The sequence below is a fragment of the Podarcis bocagei genome (assembly GCF_964188305.1).
Source record: "Podarcis bocagei genome assembly, chromosome: 1".
Lineage (NCBI taxonomy): Eukaryota > Metazoa > Chordata > Lepidosauria > Squamata > Lacertidae > Podarcis > Podarcis bocagei.
The window spans coordinates 131,981,156-132,004,441 of record NC_138125.1 but is presented as its reverse complement, the minus strand read 5'-3'; the positions used below and the strand labels follow the sequence as shown (position 1 = coordinate 132,004,441).

The 23,286-nt window shown below is 43.3% G+C and overlaps 1 protein-coding gene across 16 annotated transcripts in view; it reads right to left on the bottom strand.

Moving 5' to 3' along the window:
- Positions 1–23,286, bottom strand: part of ABI2 (abl interactor 2) — a 63,474-nt gene that overhangs the window by 29,354 nt on the left and 10,834 nt on the right. For 8 of the 16 annotated variants that reach the window (XM_081176986.1, XM_081176987.1, XM_081176976.1 and 5 more), the window contains exon 1: positions 15,376–15,778. The exons of 1 other annotated variant lie outside the window; for it this stretch is intronic. In XM_081176986.1, coding sequence (XP_081033112.1) covers positions 15,376–15,492 — 117 coding nt within the window. In that variant the 5' untranslated portion in view covers positions 15,493–15,778. Of the gene's footprint in view, positions 1–15,375; positions 15,781–23,286 lie in introns of those variants that run through there. 7 more of the 16 variants (XM_081176972.1, XM_081176980.1, XM_081176984.1 and 4 more) reach the window with 3 other exon arrangements.

The following is a 23,286-nucleotide window of genomic DNA, read 5'->3' as shown; positions in this document are numbered from 1 at the left end:
AAACATCAACTCACACAAGAGTGTACAAAAGTTGTCCTAAACTTTAAGATAGGCAAGGATCAATCCAACAGTAACCTTTAGCAAGTGAATTTTCAGTTCTTACTAATAGGACTACAAACAGAAACTGTCTATCATAGAATTTAAGAATAAAAGCAGGTCAAATTCTGACAAGTACGATTTTACATTCTTCCATGCTTAGAAACAATTTGTTCTTAAATTGTCCACTGAGGCATTTTAAATCTGTGTTTACAAGTTTTTCTCTGTGTGAACAAAGACAGCTCCAGTTCAATGAAATAGCTGCACAATAAAGCCTTTTCTTTAGATAGGGATTTGTTTTACTAATAGCACCACCACTCTATTTGTGACACTAGACAAAAGTGCCCCAGCTGAAAACCCATGAAATGCCATGGTATGTTAGCATCAGAGTGTATCTACAGCGTTGCAAATAAGATTTGAGGCAATGCTCACCCATCACCCATCCCACTTGTCTAAGTTGCAACCCCTCCTCCTTCTCTTTTTCCCTTTGCATCTTTCACAAGAATGAAGTGAGTGCAGCTGAACCGTCAAGGCACTTCATAGTGCCTAAGCCCTTACCCTTTTAGGCCTGAGAAGGCATGGAAAGCTACATGCAACAGTTGCCCTGCCTGGGTCTCTCTGTTTTCCAGGTAAAGGCTAGAACGCTCAAGAGAGATCCAGAAAGAGACCTGAACGTCTTACCAAAAAAGCTTGGCACTTAACTATGCTAAAAGTGTATTTGGCTATTTTGAAAAAATCAATTTACAGTACTAATTTGAGCTGTCTTCCCCCCTCCCCTTGTGCTTCTGGGTGTCTAATGCCTCTCTTTTCCACTTTCCCCCACTGTTGTTTGCCTCCACCATGCTGCCTAAGGACCATCCAGATGGCATTTGGAGGAGCAGTCTGGCAGCCCTCAAACCTGGTGCTGTCAAGACAACTTTCTTCCTTCAGCTCTTAAGTAAGGTGGCTAAGCACAACTGAAGTACAGGTTTCAGATTTCAAAACCTACAGTTTGTCTGGCCTTCCCACAGCTCTTGCCACCAGTCTTTCATGTTGGACTTAAAAATGGGAGCTGGTGAAAAAGGATACAAATGCAATGAATAGATGAATGAATACAAATAAAGTCTCTTGGTGGTACATTTTTCTGATTTAAAGCAAGGCAGCTCGCCATCTTGGCAGCCTGGTCAACTAGTTCAGGGGTCGGCAACCCACGGCTCTTTTACACCTTTGCCACGGCTCTGCAGATCCTCGGGGACCCTGAGCAGAAAAGCAGAAGCACCAGAAAGAGGAGGGGGATGGAGCTGGGCAGCCGAGCCGGGCAAAGCAAGGCGGCGGCGGCAGTGGAGCTCGAGAGGCGGCGGCTGCTGGGATGGAGGAGGAGGAGGCGGCACCGGCCGGAGAAGTCGGCATTGCTGACAGCTCTAATGGCCACATTCTCAGGGGGAAAAGACCATGGATACAGAGGACATGATGGACTGGGAAAAGGATTCACCAGTCTTTGACATATGGGCCTTCGCACGAGGGTCACATTATGCCACAGCCTTTAGTGCCTGGAAAAGGCACATAGCCGTCCTCAGATTCCAGTAACTTCAGCTCACAGGCCACAAAAGAACCCCGGCCTCCTCTACATTCCTTTAAGAACAGAGGCTCCACTCATCATGAGTGGAGCTAGCTACTTAGAGGAATGTGCATTCCCATTTAAGGTTCAGTTGCTGGTTTTAAAACAACATTTAAGTTTGCCTTGTTTGGCTTCCTGCCTAGGTGCCACGTGGAGCTATCTAGGGTGCTACCCAGCTTGCTTGCATTTCAACCTAAACCTCTCTTTTGCCTAACTTTACTTCCACAGATCCCTCCCTCCTTTATATGACCTTGTCTTGCTGGCACCTGACCTGTGCTAGACCTTTGTTTACTTGACCCTGACCTGGGACTAGCAGTACATGACCCTGGATCCCTGGAATTTGTGCTTAGCATACACCCTATTCTAGCTGCATCCTCATCCCCCAGGCGGGAACCCTGCTTAGGACAGAACAGCAGGGGAAGTCAATATAGTGCCCTATAGATATTGTTTAGAGTATAAACTCCCATCCCATCATCACTGACCATGCTGGCTGGGTCTGATGGGAGATATAGTCCAACAACATATGGAGAGCATAACATTGAATATAGAAGGTTCTGCAGAGAAAATAAGACTCAAATGAGAGCAGAATCCACATGTTTGCAGGACCTGGGGAAAATGACTGCACAATCTCTTTGAAGTGAGCAGTGTTCACAATACAACCAATGATAGCAGACAGGTGTAATCTCAGCCAAGTAGATGGTTTATCCCAAGCAGCCATCTGGTCTAGGGGGATGGGGATAGGACTGCTGAAAAAAAATATTATTAAGCGATAGTTGGAACTGTTACAGAAGAGTCCGAGTCTGAATGCAAAGGTTATAATGGAGAAACTCTGGGTGGGGGAAACTACTTCTTCTTCTTCTTCTTCTTCTTATTATTATTATTATTATTATTCCCCGCCCATCTGGTTGGGTTTCTCCAGCCACTCTGGGTGGCTTACAGCACACAGAAATTGCCAAACATTAGACATTAAAAATTTCCCAATACAGGGTTGCCTTCAGATGTCTTCTAAAAGTCAGATAGTTGTTTACTTCCTTGACATCTGATGGGAGGGTGTTCTGCAGGCGCTGCTACTGAGAAGGCCCTCTTTACAGGTTCCCTGTAACCTCATCTCTCACAGTGAGGGAACCGCCAGAAGGCCCTCAGAGCTGGACCTCAGTGTCCAGGCTGAACGATGGGACACAAACACGCAATCCTAAGTGGGACAAATCAGGCAGCAACCACAGCTTAGTTGCACATCACAGAGAGTGGGAGAGAGATGTACAATGTAAACTCAACAGGGATTTGAATTCTTCTACAGAGGCTGCATATATACACAGTCCAAGCCCCCACTCCCCCAATGGTGAACAGGGTCTGATATTCTTCAGAGCTGATGGTCTTCCAGAAGGAGAGGAGAAGAGACAGCTAGTGCCTTTTTATGACTAGAAGAAATTCAAACTCATCATACGTCATGCAGACAAATTTCACTTGCCACAGGCATCCAAGCACTTAGCTATTTACAAGTCTGCTCTAGGAAATTAAGACTCTCTCCAGATTAATACTCTTTCCTTTTCAAAATTCTAATAACACAACTAACTTACATCATCTAAAGTAACACATGTGTGAATTAAGAAAGTAATTTTCAGTTTAATAGTCTAGGGATATTAGATGTTAAGAGGCACTGAAAAACAAGAGGGTGTTGTGTCTTAAAATTATTATTATTATTATTATTATTATTATTATTATTATTATTATTATTAATTGATTTTATATACCGCCCTATACCCGGAGGTCTCAGGGCAGTTCACAGAACAAAATAAAAATATATAATCAAAATAAAAACAACCCAATAACCCCCGTCCTAAAGAGAGGGGGAAACCATACTCAGCACCTATATTTTAATAGGAGCAAATCAACTCGTCTACAAATTCTATCACACGTATTCTACAATGTTGCTGGAATATTCCTCTCCCACTGCTAGATTTGCAGAGGTAATGGAAACACTCTTGTCTGACAAAACTTTTATGTAACCACAAGTTTTAATTACGGCATATTAGGGGAAAGAGAAGTCTTTAACCATGACAGAATTCAACTAGGAAACATCAAACACATATGCTTTATCATTGTTTTAAAAGATCCCTCATAGTAATGAAGTCCAAGTATGCAATCAGCAAACCACCAGCACTTATTTCAAGTTTCTGTGCAAACCACAACAGAAACCATTTTTATTACACTCCTGTTTTGGAGTGTTTATGTTAAGGCAGCACTGGACAAATGGAAACTCAATTCCCCCTCAATGTCCTATCAATGACTACGACAACCCAAACGTGAAGCTCTACATCAGGGGTCAGCAAACTTTTTCAACAGGGGGCTAGTCCACTGTCCCTCAGACCGTGTGGGGGGCTGGACTATATTTTGGAAAAATAAATAAATGAACAAATTCCTATGCCCCACAAATAACCCAGAGATGCATTTTAAATAAAAGCACACATTCTACTCATGTAAAAACACCAGGCAGGCCCCACAAATAACCCAGAGATGCATTTTCTACTCAACATTTCTACTCATGTCAAAACACGCTAATTCCCGGACCGTCCGCGGGCCGGGTTTAGAAGGCGATTGGGCAGGATCCGGCCCCCGGGCCTTAGTTTGCCTATCCATGCTCTACATCAGTGTTTCCCAACATTGGGCCTCCAGCTGTTTTTTGAACTACAATTCCCATCATCCCTGACCACTGGTCTTGCTAGCTAGGGATGATGGGAGTTGTAGTCCAAAAACAGCTGGAGGCCCAAGGTTGGGAAACACTGCTCTACATAATGGTTTATATTTATAGCAATATGCTTTTGTTGCAGTATCAAAGGCCCAAATAATTAGTCAACACTAAGAGATTGATATGGAGAACTAGCCCCTGAACAGACAAATACTGGCTCCTTCAAAACTTCCACTAATACCTAATTTACAGGCTGTGTTGACAATTAAGTCCATTCATCTACTTACTACCTACTTTTTAAGCGTTTTAGATCTTTGGCCAATTAGGCTCAATTAATTTTCATCTACAGTATTATTATTTATTAAGTATTGTACTGTTATTTTAACAGTACCTTTTGTTATTTTATACGTATATTCAATAAGGAAGCTAGACTCTACATTTTCAGCTGAACTGTACTGACTTTTGAAGAACATTTGAGTTTGTCACCTAACTCTAGTCTAGGCACAGGCTGCAACTAAATATTCACCACAGTGGTGAGCCACTTCCTGTCTAAAAACCAAAAGAAATTAGCCACAGAGATTAACATGTGTTGCAGGCACAACTCCTACAACATAAGCAACTGAATAGAATTCAGAATACTGATGCTCCAAATAAAAAGTTAGTATCTGAACAATTATTTTTAAAATAGTATTGCCATAAATCAGTATTAAACAGCCGTGCAAAACAACTATATAGTAGCATAATTTGAGAACCAACATGTTACATTTCCAACAGCAGCCAAAAGAGACAGTCAAATACATTTAGTCATATGAAATATAAATATCAACAACAACAGAGATAGACACCTACCCTGTTCATTCTATTTTCAATTGCAAAAAGGCAAATTTACTGTAATTTGATATTCAGAAGCCTCCTAAGCATTATGGGTTAATTTAAAAATGAATAGTAAAAAATCAGGATGCAAAGCAAGAGCATAGGTTAAGTTGCAGTTATTTTTGTAGCATTATGGATTTATATCCCACTGTCATATATTCATATTTTATCTTAAAAGTTTATGATCTTCTATACTTAGAAGTCAGAAATTCTACTCATCTTGCTTGATGAAAGACTAACAGATGATGGAAATTTCTGTCAAGTATGCAGAATCTATTACTTCCAATAAATCAAATTTACTAAATTGGAGATTACATCATATACACAAGGAGCATGGCAAGAGATTATTTTAGCTGTTCTTGCCAAAGCTACTATCCTAACATAAGAACATAGGAAGAGCCTAGTGTATCAAGCCAGTGGTTGATCTAGTCCAGAATCCTGTACACAAGCAAGAGCTGAGTGCAACAGCACTCTATCCATTTGTGATTTCCAAAAACTGGCATTTGGGACATTCTGCCCGAGACAGTTCAGGCAATAGTCTTATTTAGACTACTGGCTGAGAAACTGGAGTGTTTCCTGAGAAACCATTGAATTTCGTAGAATTAGTAGAAGAAATTGTTTCTTGACTTCTAAACTGTGCTTTAATTGGTAAATTCATTGGTAAATTCATGTCTTGCTCAAGAATAGGTTGCTAAGTATAAACTATCCTGCAACCTCAATAGTATAAGCTTAGTATTTAAAGTCAATTCATGTATAGTACTTGAAAGCAGCCTACTAGTTTAAGTTCAGATATGCAGTCGTACCCTGGTTCGTGAACACCTTGAAAGTCGAATGTTTTGGCTCCCAAACACCACAAACTCAGAAGTGAGTGTTCCGGTTTGTGAACGTTCTTTGGAACCCAAATGTCCAATGCAACTTCTGCGGTTTCTGAACATTTTGGAAGTCAAATGGACTTCCGGAACAGATTCCGTTCAACTTCCAAGGTACCACTTTATGTCACTTCTCCACAGGAAATTGTGCCCATGATGGCTATGTTGTTTCTACCTCCACTGTTGGAGGCAGTATACCAGTTGCTGGGAATCACAAATGGGTAGAGTGCTGTTGCACTCAGGGTTTGCTTTTGGCCTTCCCATTGCCATTGGGCTGGCAACTGTGAGAACAGGATGCTAGGCCCAGCAGACTCTTCCTATGCTCAAAGCATCTCCCAACCATCAACTAATTATCAAAAAATTTGAAAAAAAATGTTGCAAAACCTTTCAATAATGTCAAATAAAACAAAAGTAACTCAACGAAGTTCATTAGCAGGAAGAAATAATACATAAAGCAAAACCAAAGTTAAGCAACAAAAGCTAAACTAAATTAAATTAAAATGCTCATCTTGCTGTATTCCAAGGGGCTCAGCAGCCTGGCATAAACACAGTTCAGAGAAAGCTGGGTCTTCCCACCAGACTAGGTAGTTCATAGGTGGCTCCAAACTCACTCCTCCAAAAGAGGCAGACAACAGCACATGGGAAGTTCTGCGGAGGTTAATGATACTTTCCTGAGCCTCCCAGCTAGTGCTGGTCTTTCCTCATGCCAGAAACAACGAGGAAATATGTACTCCACAATGTTACCATCTATATAAAGCCAATCACATTTCATTTGTACTATTCTAAACCAAGCCTGTCTGTGTGTGTGTGCTTCAGTGAAAAGGGCATCCTGACAAGTCAAGCAGCCTTGGGCCATAGACTGCATATCCCTTGTGCCTTTTTAGACAATGCCAATGTAGTCTAGCCCCTAAGAAAATGAAATCAGTCCCCTGATTCAGTTTATTCATAAAAAACAGATTCAAGTGTCTAGATGTCCAATATTATCAATTTAATACATCACAAATAAACTGTAGTACTTAAATTTAGATTTTAATCTAAGTACTGTCTCAAAAAATTGCACATCAGGGTATTTTCTATGTATGTATTTCACACATTCAGCAATTTCATATGTCAGTTGGAATATGTTTAGTCTAGGTGCGCACACTGATTTTTACTGCACACAAATCTTTGACATTAGCAAGTTTGTTTGTTTGCTTGTTTTTAAAAAGCAGGAACATTAGTTTTGAAGTATCCCAATTAGACCACTAATGCCTTTTAAATCCGTCCAGTATGTGCTTAAAGCATTAGATGCTTGAAGTGTTTACATGTCTTAAATCCATTTCAATCTGATTTTTTTCACCCTGCATCCTTAAATCTCTTTAATGATAATGTTCCCCCACCCTTTTCCAGGGCTGTTTCTCACAAGATGACATTTCCTAGATGGAAGCCTCTTCTATAGAACTGTGTGAATTATTCATCCGGTGTGAGATAGTCACATTTGTAATCTCACAAGGTGCAAATGTGGTATGGTAGGCAACTAACAAATACAGCTTGCCACCAACTTCTACCCAGAAGAAATAAATACACATGTGTTTGTCACATATAACAAAGTACATGAGGAAGTTACACAATTGTCTGCAGGGAAGGAATTTCTATCTATGTGGTTTCTGTCTAGATTCTAGGGCGGCATAGCATCAAGCTTTCTGCTCATCCCTTCTAACCCTTACTTTAGACCAGGGATAAAGAACCTGTGACCCTCCAGATATTGTTAGAGCCCACCAACATATGGAGGGCAACAGGTTCCTCATCTCTGTTTTAGACTTTCCAGTACAGTGGTGCCCTGCAAGACGAATGACTCGCAAGACGAAAAACTCGCTAGACGAAAGGGTTTTTCGGTTTTGTGTTGCTTCGCTAGACAAATTTCCCTATGAGCTTGCTTCGCAAGACGAAAACGTCTTGCGCTTTTTTCTTAAAGCCGCTTGAAGAGGCGCAGTTGCGACGGACCGCGCTTCGCAAGACGAAAAGCATCGCAAGACGAAAAGACTCGCGGAACGAATTATTTTCGTCTTGCGAGGCACCACTGTACAGTGGTACCTCCAGTTACAAACTTAATTCATTCCAGAGGTCCGTTTGTAACCCGAAACCGTTCTTAACATGAGGCGCGCTTTCGCTAATGGCGCCTCATGCTGCAGCGAGTGACTTCCGCTCAAATCCCGTGGCAAAGTTTGCAACCGGAAGCATCTACTTCCGGGTTAGCAGAGCTCGTAACCCAAAGCATTCGTAATGAGGGCGGTATGTAACACAAGGTTCCACTGTATAGAAATCTCAAGGACATCATAACTCAAATATTGCCAGCAGTAAAGAGAGCCCAAATTCCTGAGAAATCCCCAGCCTTAACCACTGTGATAAGTTTGGTCATCTCCAGTGCTTTTTTCAGGGGGAACTCACAGGAACTCAGTTCTGGTACCTCTCAGGAGAGTTCCAGCACCTCTCAGGCAGGTGCCATTGCCATTCTAAGAGAAAGAGGGAGATATTCATGGTAAGTTCCAGCACCTCTTTATCTAGCAAAAGAGCACTGGTTGCCTCAGTGCAAGAAAGATGGTGAATATTACAGTTGTCTCTTGGTTTCTGTAGCATCACTGTGTTACATTACGAGTCGTCTCATCAATACTACTTTGAGCTATTTATTCTGTTTTATAAATTTAGAACTTATATACCCCCCTATTGCTCTTGATTGCAATCCTTTTCCTTTCCTAAAGGAATTTATTCCACAGGCAAGGTTAGACCTGTTCCCCTCTGTAATACTGAGTCAGCTATCTCTGCAGATGACCAGAGACAATAAAGTGCTGGAAAAAGCAGTCTTGCCCAGCAGGAGAAGACATTTCATCCCAAAGCATCCTTAACTGGGAGAATCTCTGAAGAATACTCAATTTCCTTGTGCAGTAGTAACGTGACATGCTCTGACCTCAAGGAATGAACAAACAGAAGTACTTATTAATTCAAAACTATTAGATCTTGCTTAGTAAAACCAGTATTTCAGGAGGACTACGGTAGCTCCCAAATACCAAGTGGAGCCCTGTTGCATTCCTAGAATCAGTTATCCCACCAACATACTGTATTCCTTTTCAACTTGTGTGGCAAAGTAAAAACTTCCAACCCATCATACAGGAGAGAGAATAAATAAAAAAAAGGCATTGGGAAAAGTGCTGAGACTTTCCTTCCCTCACGCAAAGTTTATATATAACCAAATGGCAGAGTACAAAAATCACACTGTTTATTTCAGGACAACACTATGCTCTTGTCAGATTACCAACATGCAAGTGTAGTTACATTGTTTTGCATTCAGCTATGAAGGTAATCGTGAAGATTAAAAGTTGCGCTTCTTTCTCAGCATAGCTTAAAAATAAAAATCTTTATTTGGGTAAGAAATACCGCTGCTTGTATCTTATGTTGCAGAGGATGTCCACAAATGCATTTATCCCCTTCAAAGAGGGAGAGAGAGAAAATAAGTACAGTAGTACCTTGGAACTCAAACACCTTGGCTCCCAAACAAATCGGCTCCCGAACGATCGAAACCCAGAAGTGAGTGTTCCGGTTTTCAAAAGATTTTCGGAAGCCGAACATCTGGTGCAGCTTCCGCAGCTTGCTGCAGCCAATCAGAAGCTTTGGTTTCCAAACATTTTGGAAGTCGAATGGACTTCTGGAATAGATTCCATTTGACTTCCAACTGTATGTATGAATGTACATTAATGGCCCTGTACATCATGCCCACTAGCATCCTCAACCCTCCCACTGCCTAGGGTTCACCTACCTCAGAGGAAATACACACACACACACACACACACACACACACCCTGCTTCATGAAACCTACTTTTCCCCAACCCCTACAAACCCCTACAAACAGCTGTGTTTGAGCTCTCATGAGGAAACATGAGTAGGTTTAAATTAAGCCAAATATTGTTGGCTGAATGAGTATACACAGCCCTTCACAATGTTTTTCCCTGAAAATCCAGGGATAGTCATGAGTGATTGATTGTACAGTGAAAAGGGAAACATGCAAATGCATTCAACTAAGTTTTACTCAGTCAGTAGACTTATTGACATTGAAAGCCACTAGAGCCAATAGAGCAGATCCTCTTGAAATTGGTCCCCCCCCCCACACGTCCCCCGCCCAGTACAGATCACATTTGTTTCCATTGGCTTCCATGCTGAAAATAAGAATTCAAGAGAATTTTTAATTCTACTGCATCTGACTTTTACCCAAACTCTATGGAAAAGAGAGAAAGAGTTTGCACATGCAAACTGACTGATACATGGGGGTAAGAAGCAACCAAAAGCGTGGTGTCCCCAGAAGTCTTTCAAAACTGCAAACATACCTACAAACGCAAGAAAGACAGCAACACTTGTGCTAAACTATGACTTAGAATAATGTCCAAATACAGTGGATGCCCGGGTTGCGAACGTGATACGTGCGGGAGGCACGTTCGCAACCCGTAGCGTTCACAACCCGCAGCGCCGCGTCTGCGCACGTGCGGGTCGCAATTTGGCACTTCTGCGCATGCACAAGCACCAGAAGCAACCCGTTCTGGTACTTCCGGGTTCGGCACGGTGCACAACCCGAAAACACGCAACCTAAGGCGTCTGTAACCCGAGGTATGACTGTATGGCCTATGACTGTATAAAAAAGTAGATTCTGAACTGTAACCATTTACAAAGTAAGGTTCTGGGATAAATTCTGATACACTAACTTCAATACTGAACACTCAACACCTGCATGTGTATACATATTTCTTCAAGAAATCATAAAATATTAAGTGAGAAACATTGTTCGATTTGCTACTTTTCAGTGTAGTACTATCCACAATGTCATTTTCAGGATTCTAGTACCCCATATATGCTTAGCAAGAATCCTCTGTAGTTACAGCCTCTTCTTATATCTGCATTTTGCAAATCGCTGGCTCATACAAGCTGCCTTCACATCCCACTCACTACTTCACCTATCTGTGTTAGGCTGCTTCTTTATAATATTCTGTAAAAATACATGCATTGCACTTCAGATATGAAGGGTGCACACGTTTATAAATCACCCCCTTTTCCTTTAAAAATATGCATGAGTAGAGCAGAAAAGACCATGTTTCTATTTGCATATGTTGCAAATGAAAACGCAGTGCATGCATATACTTATGTGGGAGTATAAAATGTCATTTAGAAGCAACAGGCTCACTTCAACACATACATTAACTCTTCAAAAATTGGTGCAAGTGCTGAAGATCCTTTCAGTACTCACTCAGGCTACAAATACCATGCATACTTACCTAAAAGTAACCCCCACTACACACTGTGATCCTTACTTCAGAGTAAACACACAGAGAATTAAGCCACATATCTGAGAACAGTTTGCACAACAGAGGACATCTGTTCCAATTAAATGGAAATCTAATTTCTGCATCTGTAAATTCCCTTTTTTGCTTAGTTAAGTTGCACTCAAAACAATATACATGGGCTAAAGACGCATCCAGGTTATTTTAGTCTTGCTTTCTTTAAAAAATTAGGCCCATATCACAGCAAAAACTACGGTTGCAAAGTGGGGTTTTTAAGTGATTTTGAAGTTCTCATTTTCCCAGTAATTCCTGGGAGGAAACCTAGTTTTCAGTGGTCCAGCCTTACCTTGTTTTCCACTGGAAACTGCCATTCTGAAAACTAGCAGATTCTGAGTCATTTTCCAACTTCACAATGACCCAGTTCAAATGTAACACTAAGCCAAACTATAGGTTAGCCCAAATGTGCAGGCATGTGGAGTCATGGAGATGAGACTGCAGCCGCTTTGTTCCTTCTTCAGTCCTGTTGCTGCTGTGCTGCTATAAGGTAAACTATGGTTGGACTTAATCAAGTGTTATCAGAATTTGGGCTTGAGATTTATTTCACTCCACAAGCGGTAGCCAAGCTTTGTTCTTTGTTTACAGCTTGTGGTTGGTTTGAAGAAAGCAAAGCATGACCCTGGGTTTGGACAACATAAGTCAAATCATGGCTTAGCTTGCAGTACCAGGAATATCACAATCTTTTATCCATGTTTTGGCTTAGAATTACATGTGAACTGAGCAAGATCTATCTTCCACTCTGGTCCTTATTAGTTACCCACTTTACATCATGTAATATAACAAGTATCAAAAAATCTGACAGAAAAATATCTCAGCTCAAGAAGTATTGTTACCAGAACTATATGAAGCTTTAATCTGCACAGTTGGCTAAAATTTCTATCATTATATCAGACTCTATGTTCCTCTGCAAACAATACTTCTTTAACCTTCTGCAAGCCTCAGTAAAATTCTCCAAGGCTATGATATCAGGGGGCGATGATAATTGCTCTCGCCACATCACACCACCATTTCAGCAAAACCTGATCAGAAATTCAATCATCTCCAGGTCAAATGCCAGAATATTTTCCATCGTTATTATTAAAACTAAAAGCAAAAAATCCTGCAAGCCTACCCGTTCCCACCATGATGCAACATGGCAAAAAAGATCTCATTCATCCTGTGCTATAAAAGAAAAACTTTTGCTTAGTTCAGACCATTAGCTATTACGCATAAAGGACACCATGGTGAAACCATGGTACATGCACCAAGGCAGATCAACTACAAAAGCTCTCTGAACACACAAAGATAACCCAATTAATAGGTCTGGTCATTCAAATAATGCAAATGAATCAATGCATATTCCATAGCTGGCAAGTGTCCCTTATTTGAAGGGACAGTCCCTTATTCCAGCGCCATGTCCCGCTGCTGTCCCTTACTGATAGATGTCCCTTAAATTTCAAAGGAAGCAGCTCCTCTCTCTCCCTCCCTCCCTGCCGGCCGGGAGGAGGGAGGCTCCAACTGTGTTGCTTGGCTGTGTTGCTCACCCAAAAAGAAGTCTAAGAACAACTGGGGGGTGGAGCTTGCATGCCTTGTGTGTGGCTAGTTAATGCAAGCTGAGGGGGCTTTTGAATGCTGGGTGCCATTTTGTTGCACGTGCTGCTGCAAACTTTGCAGTGCAAAGCCAGGCCGGGGAGCCATCTTAAGTTGAGGCTGCATAGGCCTTGTGGTGCATGTGATTCAGATTCTATTCAGTTGAACCTCTGGTTACAAAGTTGGTTGGACAGTGTTCTCGAAGCTACCAGCATGAGTTTGACCAGACTGCAGGAGGACAGGAAGACTGGAGTGCCTGGAACAGGTGAGGCAGCAGGTCCCTTATTTTCAAGGCTGCTGGTCCCTTATTTTCAAATCTGTAAATTGACAGCTATGGCATATTCTCATTGTGACACTGTAAATGCTCCACCCTTCCCTTGTTCTTCAAATAATATGTTAGAAGATACAGAGAAACATTCTATAAATGTCTTTTACTGTTTCTTGGTCTCTCCTCAAGAACTTGCTATACTTACATCATGGATACACTTATAAGGAAACAAATTCCAAGATTTCACAACCCTTACATGCCCCAAGCTATGTTATTTTTCAAATCAAAAACAGGTTGCAGAATTCACTTGTTGTAAAGTGCCCTGACTATGCCAAGAGAAAATAAATTTGCCTTTCTTTTCTTTAATCATTCCTTTACATAAAGCCCAGAAAGCTTAGATTCATTAGAACGAGTTGGAAGGCAATGCAGACTTCAATAATAAGATAAAAGGTACGTGAATAAAACCTAGGCATGTACTGAAGCAACAGATGAAGCTTCACAATGCCCACTTGAAGCAAAATCACCTGCATTCAGTTGTTAGCCATATCCGATTTCCCTTTTAATCAGCAATGCGTGGAAGACAAGCTGTCATTATGCCATTATTTATCATTATGCCATTATTTATATTTGGAACTTACACATATGCACCCATCCCTGTGCCTTTGGAGATCTACTACTCATTTGCCTTGTCTTTCCTCAGCATCTTTTCACTATGCAGTCATTGACATGGCAGCTTCATTGAAAAATCTTTGAAAAGACAAAATGCCAGTCAGCAGGCAGAGAGCTGCTGAATTGTATCAATGTGACATTTTAATGACACTGCATACCATGCAATAATATGAGAATTAACCGTATCACCTCTCTCCTGCAAGTGTGCATGAAAGGCTGGTGTGGCGAGGATGCAATCTAAAATACTGTACATGCAACCTAAGCTAGGCCAACTGCCTGTTTGAATATTCAAGTATAATTTCAGCACGCAGCATGTTTATTCAGAAGGAAACTCGGTTGGTTTTTTCCTTCTCCCCAAGACCCAGCAGAAATACCAAAATGCTAACCCACCCAGATGCAAGTAACCTCAACTACCACATCACAGGAGGAGCCCTGAAGATGCAGCTTAACATCATCACCTCCAGAACAATGTTGCCTGCTGGATATTTCAGCAGTAATGGGCAGTCTGGTGGCTTGGGAGTCTGAATTACAAGATCAACTATATCCTTTTATTCCGAGCATACTGTGATATTCTTAGCGGAGGAGGAGGAGGAGGGAAGAAGGCAGTCCTTTATGAATGCACATCTGGCCACCACCTATCTAGAAGGAGCGACACATTGTAAAGGGGAAAAGGTCTGTTCTCAAATCATTTCACAGCAGCATCTGCCAAGAATCGTGTGCGCATTCACACACACACACTTAACAAGCGCAGCATGAGCACAAATCACTCCACACAACGCTGCAGAACGAGAAGCGTTTCCTCGAAGCTCTTAATCCCTCGGTCGTGGGTTGGAGCCCCGCGTTGGGCAAAGGATTCCTGCGCTGCAGGGGGCTGGGGGGGTGGGCTAGATGACCCTCGTGGTCCCTACCAGATCTACGATCCGAAGGATCCCACAGCTTCTGGGAGCCGCGAGCAGCATGGGAGGGTCACCGGGAGGGCAAAAAAGGGAAGCCGTCCCCATGTATTATTATGATTATTTCTCTTCTGAACCGCACCGAGATTTTTTGATGAAGGGCGGGATAGAAATCTAATAAATAAAAATATTCATACCCCGCCCATCTGGCTGGGTTCCCCCCCCCCAAAAAAAAATGTCCACGGGCTTGCTCCACTGTTGTTTAAAAAAAACCACACACAACGCAGGGCTGAGCCTGCGAAAGCGAGCATCTCTCCCAGCGCCCAAGATATGCCGAGGCGGCCTCTCGCGCGGACATCCCGCCGCAACACGCGTGTCGCCCTTTCCCACGACCGCCCAACCCCCACACTCCGGGTTCCAGGCCTCCAGAAGCACGAAACGTAGGACGCCCCGAGATTTCCCCTCAGCAAGGGGCGGCGGGGTTTTTTTTGGGGGGGTGGAGACCAGACCCGGTTGGGGGAAAGGCGCGCCCCCCACCCTCACACGTAACGCCGTACCTGTATGTAGTTGGTCTCGCAGTACTCGGCGACCCGCTCGAGGTTGGTGTAGCTGTCGAAGAGGGCCCGGCGCCCCCCGGGGATCTCCTCCTCCAGCAGCATCTGCAGCTCCGCCATCTTCACATGCTCGCGCGCTCCGTCCCGCCCCTCTTCCCTCGCCTCCCCCCCCCTCAACCCCGCGCCTCAGCCGCGGGGACGGACAGCCGCCCCCTCCCCTCTCTTCTCCACCTCACCCCCCTCCCCGCCACACACACACACCCCCTTGCGACGGACGCCCTCCGACGGCCCCCGGCCGCGGCGCCTCACGCTCTTTCCCCTCGCCGTGAGAGAAACACCCACCGGCCAGGCGTCGGCGGAGGCGCGGCGCAACCGGCCAACAGCGGCGGACGCCACTGCGCAGGCGCCGGGGGCTTCCACAACGGCTGCTGCTCCTCCTCCTCCCCCCCTCCCTCGTTCGCGCGCTCTCTCCCTCGCGCACGCGCACGCGCGCATGCTCCCCGCTTCCCTCACACGTAAACCCCGCCTTCCGCGGTCTCCCGGCGCTGCTGCCGCCGTTCGGGCCGCTTCCGGTGTCCCCGTCTGCCCCGCCCCCCTTCTCTCCCCCCCCCCATATCGCGTCATGGCGGCCTGTGGGGAGAAGGGCTTGGCGGGGGAGTTATGGGGAGTGGAGTGAGGAATGGGGTGAAGGATGGGATGGGGTGTCTCCTATGCCCACACATCCCCTTGTGTGGGGAGAAAGGAATAGTGGTGGCTGGAGAGGAGGTGAACTGGACGCCACAATTCCATCCTGCCTCCCCACCAAAAAAAATAATAATAATACAGTGGTACCTCAGGTTACATACGCTTCAGGTTACATACGCTTCAGGTTACAGACTCCGCTAACCCAGAAATAGTACCTCGGGTTAAGAACTTTGCTTCAGGATGAGAACAGAAATCGTGCGGCAGCAGCTGGAGGCCCCATTAGCTAAAGTGGTACCTCAGGTTCAGAACAGTTTCAGGTTAAGAACGGACCTCCAGAACGAATTAAGTACGTAACCAGAGGTACCACTGTAGTAATAATAAATAAAAAATTCAGCCTCCATATCTCTTTTTCACAACATTCCATTTTCTTTTGTTACAGAAATACTGAGGTCTCAAATAGAGAATAAATGTTGATCACTGCACAAGGCAAATACACATAAGTAAGTACAGTCATACCTCCGGTTGAATGTGCTTTGGGTTGTGCTCCATGGCAACCCGGAAGTAACTGAGCGCGTTACTTCCAGGTTTCGCCGCTCGCGCATGTGCAGACGCTCAAAATGACGTCACGCACATGTGCGGAAGCGGCAAAACGTGACACGCGCAGACGCGCCGTCGTGTCTTATGTTCCATTCAGGATGTGAACGGGGCTCCGGAACGGATCCCGTTCGCATCCCAAGGTACCACTGTATATAAACGACATGCCTAACATAGCACAGGAGAGCAATCCAAAAGTTTTGACCTATGAAACCTTAAACGGCTCCAGACCGCAATACCTCAGGGGCAATACCTCTTTCCATAGGAACCTACCCAGAACCTGAGATCGTCATCTGAGCCGCTTCTTCGTGTGCCTCCTGAAGAGGTCCGGAGGGTGCCAACACGAGAACAGGGTCTTCTCTGCAGTGGCTCACCATCTGTGGAATGCTCCCCCAGGGAAGTTCGCCTGGCGCCTTCATTATACACCTTTAGGGGCCAGGCAAAAACATTCCTTTTTAACCAGGTCTTTGGTTGATTTGATTGACATCCTATACCCTTTTAAAATGGTTATTGGGTTGCTGTTTTTATTTTGATTATATATTTTGTGGTTTTATATTTTGATTTTGTTCTGTGAACCACCCTGAGGGCAGTATAATAATAATAATAATAATAATAATAATGATGATGATGATGATGATGATGATGATGATGCCATCTTGGCTCTCCTAAAGACTCTCAATATTTCCCCTACCTCCTTAATCCCCCTTGCCTGAGAACAGGTAGGCAGATAGCAATTAAGGGAACTTTCTGAAGGGATTCCTCTCCTATATCTATATCCACATGTTCTGCTTTGAGGGATGTCCGATGGTCATCCTGATGGTCTTATCAAATGCTAATGTTTTGTGTAAACTGTGTCTAGAACTTTGTGAAACTTGCTAAATCCTCAGGAATATCACACTTGGCCTGCCTGAGCCACAGTAACCCCACCTTGTGTGTGATGTAATTTCTGACTGTCTGTAGAGGGGATGTCCTCCTTCTCCACGCCAAAATGCAAACCCTGAAAAGAGATGTTTCTTCTGGGTTCTAGAGTCTCTCTTGCCTCCTTGCTAGGAGGGGAGGGAACTCTGTCGCAACAGAAAAATAAAGATCAGCCTTGCTTTCACTGCATCCTGCCTCCATCCCTTCATCTCTGACAGATTCTGGACTTAGGGGACTCAGTTCCTTGGGGAGTTGGGCAGCAAAAGCCAACCACCCTTATTTTTCTATATCACTTTCATTAATTTACCATATTTTTCGCTCTATAAGACGCACCAGATCACAAGACGCACCTAGTTTTTGGAGGAGGAAAACAAGAAAAAAAAATTCTGAATCTCAGAAGCCAGAACAGCAAGAGGGATCGCTGCGCAGTGAAAGCAGCAATCCCTCTTGCTGTTCTGGCTTCTGGGATAGCTGCGCAGCCCGCATTCGCTCCATAACACACACACACATTTCCCCTTACTTTTTAGGAGGGAAAAAGTGAGTCTTATAGAGCAAAAAATACGGTATTTATTGAATTTTTATACCGTCCTATAGCCGGATGTCTCGAGGCAGTTCACAGAACAAAAACAAAATATAGAGCTGTGATATACCTAATCAAAATAAGAACGATAACCCAATAACATTCCCCACAAAAAAGAACCACATTTTAAAAGGGCATATATGTTGCAAATGAGGCTATTTTTCTTTTTCGCCCTTGGCACACGGTCTTGAACCAGCACACAGCCTTCTGGAACCCAATCTATTGTTTAATGGGTCATTTACTTACTTGCTGTTGTTGTTTTTCAAAAATGCATCTATAAGCCATCCGAATTTGAGAAATGTACATAGTACCATAGAATTGTAGAGGGACCATGAGGGTCATGTAGTCCAACCCCCTGCAGTGCAGGGATATTTTGCCCAACATGAGGCTCAAACCAACAACCCTGAGATTAAGAGTCTCGTGCTCTACCGACTGAGCTTTTTTATTTTTAAAAGGGGAAACCCACAAAATTTATGGCTGGCTAAAAGATTTATTGCAGGATAAATGTTTGGGGACCAAATGTGTGGCAAGTCTTGCCTGGAACTAGGCTCTAATCCACAAAAAGCTTGTGCCGTAATAAATCTGTTAAAATTCACAGTACTTATTGGTTCTTGCAACAGACTAATGCGGCTACCCCTCTGGAATCTTGACTGGAAAGATTGCTTCAGCTATTATTTCCAGTAAACATATATTCACCAGCCCCAATGTGCTAGGTGCTGCCTCTGGGCTTCTTACCAATTTCTGAAGGGAGACTAGGATTCTTGCAAAAGACTGCTAGATTTGGTCAGCCTTTGTCTGATCCAGAACAGCACTTTTCTTGTTCTTAAACGAGAGTGCTCTTGGGAATACATAACATAGATTTTGCCTTAACTGAGCACACAATCTTGCTTTGTTAATTCAAAACATGTCAGTGGATCACAAGGGCTCTATTAATAAGGTAGACCACACAAGACTGAAGTCAGCCTGTCCCTCCTATACGAAAGGTAATCTTATGCATACTTACTTAGAAGCAAGCCCCACTGGGGAGAGTGGGAATCAATGCTTTTAATTTATTTTTATTTTTATAATGTGTTACGTTCCATGGGTAGCTAACAGAGTTGTAATCCTCTCGTTAAAATCAACAGGACTTCACCATGCTTAACTTTGGCTAGATCATGCCCAAGGTTTGAAAACCTTTGCCCAGTGGAGGCTTAAAAAATAATAATAAAATTGACTAGAATATAAATTGATGTAGCTACTGTTGAGAGTAGTTAAAACAAGAATTGTGAAATACCTATTACTGTCACAAAGATAGATGACATTTGGAATACTGATGATCTCTTTGTAAAAATACGTATGCAGAGAAATAGCATCCCGCTGAATAACTCCTCTCATATTGCACATTAGCCTTCCTGGATTATAATTTCAATCATTAAACCTACTGAAAGCCACAACAAGGCCAAACTCCCTGTTTAGAGTTTAGAAAAACAAATGCATCCACAAATCCTCTGGAGAGACGGTAACAAGCAGAGTTCCCTAATGTTGCATATATTTCCAGAATGCTTTTGTATTTTGTCGTTATTTGTCACATGAAATGGTGGATAAATAATATTCCCCACTCCTAAATTGTAGGCTGTCAAAACATGAGATATCCAATACCTGAAAACGAATGCTCAGGCTGATACACCTGAGTTCAATTTGTGTATCCACTGTATCCCTAAATGATTATTAGGATTTATCCATGTTGCATAAATTATACATGCATAGTCCATTAAGTGCAAGGTATTTCCACCATTCTGGCATAAATGAGATTTTACCGTTCTGTTTATACCTGTCTTAGAAAAGATTAATTACTGGTTCTCATGAAAGTTATATCTAATTCCACCAAGTATTTGTAAGACAATAAAGAACTAGGAAGGACAAAATTGGATGCCATTTTCCAGCATTCAGCTGTGAATTTATAGCCGTCAAAGCTGTATTGCAACAGAGCAACACCCTTGTGAAAATTTCATTTCGGTATGTTAAGTCGAGAATCAATTACATAGGAAAAGGTGCAGTTTTCAAGTGCCTCTTTGTGGAACAGTCTTCTTGTTCTAAATTAAACTACTCAGAGATAAGGCAGCATCCAGATGGCTTCCTCTGTGGCTGGTTTAGCACTGTAGTGCTAAATCAGAAAAAAAAGGGAAAGGCATTTCAGGAAAGAGGTGCCAACTATCTTTTGTCAAACTCTTTGCACTTATTCTTTTGGACTGAGTAGCCTTGGTAGTTCACCAAGGTATCAAACATTGGTTGGCACAGTGAACAGCACACCTAACAAATGAAAAGAAAAACCCTTTAGCTACAGTGCACACATACATCATTTAGTGATAGGTGATGAACAAGTCCCCCTCAGTTTGATTCATAATCACTTCATTATTTACAAGCTTTGTCTGCCGTCTTTCAGAAAAATCTCATCTGTTTTCCAAGAGTGCCCCCACCACACGAACACACATTTTTCAATTGTTTCCCCTCCTTTAATCTGCCCTAGAGGGCTACTTGGAAGAAGGCTTCCCCTACCCCAAATGCACCCAGGAGCCAATAAATGTTTTACGTGTGAATGGAGAAACACTAATCACATAAAACATTTGGAAGAACTGGGTCGAAAAGAGATGCTCTTTTGAAAACAAAAAGCTGCCTAGGCAGGTGATCCGATCATATGGTTCACGGGAAACAAGACGGATTTCATTGAGCGTTAAGAGGCCAAACAATATTGACACGTTCACCTACAAAGTGTGGGGTCTAGTCTGCACAGAATCACAGAGCGTTTGGGAGAAATGATACTTCAGTTATATTGCACCTGTGCATTACAGGATGGTCAGTCAATTATTAAGGTAAAGGGACCCCTGACCATTAGGTCCAGTCGCGGACGACTCTGGGGTTGCAAGGCTCATCTCACTTTATTGGCCAAGGGAGCCGGCGTACAGCTTCCGGGTCGTGTGGCCAGCATGACTAAGCCGCTTCTGGCGAACCAGAGCAGCGCACGGAAACGTCGTTTACCTTCCCGCCAGAGCGGTACCTATTTATCTACTTGCACTCTGACGTGCTTTCAAACTGCTAGGTTGGCAGGAGCAGGGACCGAGCAGCAGGAGCTCACCCCGTTGCGGGGATTTGAACCACCGACCTGATCGGCAAGTCCTAGGCTCTGTGGCTTAACCCACAGCGCCACCCATGTCCCGAGTCAATTATTACAAATTTACTAATATTACTCATTGGGACTTGTTCCATTTTCACCAGCAGAGATTGGTAGGAGCTAAAGAACTGCAAGTTGCTAAAGTAAGGAGAATGCTCTGTCACAGGTTACTAAACCATCCTCAGACGACTTGTAGGGAAGAATGAATTACAACAGGTAAAACCACTGTGCTCCATGTCTGAAAGCATCCCAGCTGGTGTTTCCCCATGTCGCATTCTGATGCTCCAACCTGCCAGACCTAGTGCGTCCCTCGTACACTAGTCTTGCTAGGGAGTTTCCGCAAAATATTGGATCTACCGACGCCTGTGAGCAGTTCAATTAGGACTTCGGGTTCAACGGCTTGATTATTGCTAAGGTTACCTGCAAGCCTTTGATTGATTGCTGGTCATTGCTGCTAGGTAAAAGCATGTAGGGCTATTTCCCGTCATATTGTCCTGCCTCCTTAGGCTTCTGTGTCAGGGATTTGCATGCAGGGAGAGGTCCAGCTGATGTGTAGCACCTCCCTAAGAGATCTGGACTGCGTTGGTGAAATATGCAAACAACAAAAGTGATTACCCAATTGTGTCTACTTTTGAAGGAATGGGTTTCCCAAATCTAAAACCTGACTGTGCAGTCAGTTTGGAACGGGCCCCAAATTCCCGTTTCTCCTTCTCGAAGGGTGTATTAGCTAAAAACCATTAACTTGAGCTCGTGTATAACAGGAACCCAGCTGTACAAACGTAACTGTCTCCCTTATGCAATTTCTATTGCTTTTGTGCTTGCTGTGAACTGATTCACGCAGTGCCTTCTGCTATCCGGAGAGCAGAATAAACTCTTTCTCTGAACCAAACCTCGGTGTCATTTGACTTCCTTCCTCCCGTCCGGGAGCAATGCTCACCCAACCAATTGGTAAAGTCTAATAAGGCTACATTTCGGCTTTCACTGAGGTGGCAAACCTGTGTCTGAGACTGTAGGTGTGACTCTGAGCTACCATGAATGATTGAATGCTGCTTTTTTCAAAAAGGTCCCCATCAAAGAAACCTAGATGTCAGGGATAATGGTTCTAGCTTAGCTTTCTCCCTGACATACTAGTTTTCTGTGAGCAGGGGTTTATTTTTGCAAGACGGAATATTCAGTTATGTGCCCATTGTCATCCGAAGCTCTATAACCCAGAGCAGATTAACCACCTCGCTGAGAACTCAGTTTCCTCAGTAATCTCAGGCAAATTACTCATCACCTCTACAACTCTTCTTTGATTAGGCTACCCCAAAGCCAGGATGTCAGAAGAATTCTTTCCCGTTTATCCCACTGCCATATGTGCATCATTTCACACATGTGAATTATTTCTATAGGAGCTGAACTCTTTAAAAATTGAGCATTTATATCGTTGTTGTTCGTTACAATCTTTCATTGAGATGCAATCAGAGCATTTGTAGAGGGATTAATATATTTGGCTGTGTAGGGAGGCTGAAGAGGAAAATGGTTATAAACTAAAAATATTTCTGGAACACTACAGTGTGTAAAAGTTCCATTAACCCCAGTTCCAACAGCGCAAGCAGCTTCATCACAACATGAAAAAAGTGGCCACAGTACTGGAGGCAGTGGCAGGCAGCTCAGTCCATAGACTTTCCATTGATTTAAGTAGAACATGTTTCTAAGGAATACTAGCCTTTGATTAAGTCATAAGGATTAATGTAGATTAAATTAACCCATGATCCACCAGATATTGGTGGATTTCAAAGCCCATCAGCCTCTGCCAACCTGGCCAGGGTTTAGGGACAGGGAGAGGTAAATTTCACACATTATCCAAACAGCCAAAAATTCCCTCTCCGTGCCATAAAGGAGAGGCTTATATAAAAGGTGTTAACCATGACAGCTATGGGACGCGGGTGGCGCTGTGAGTTAAACCACAGAGCATAGGACTTGCCAATCAGAAGGTCGGCGGTTCGAA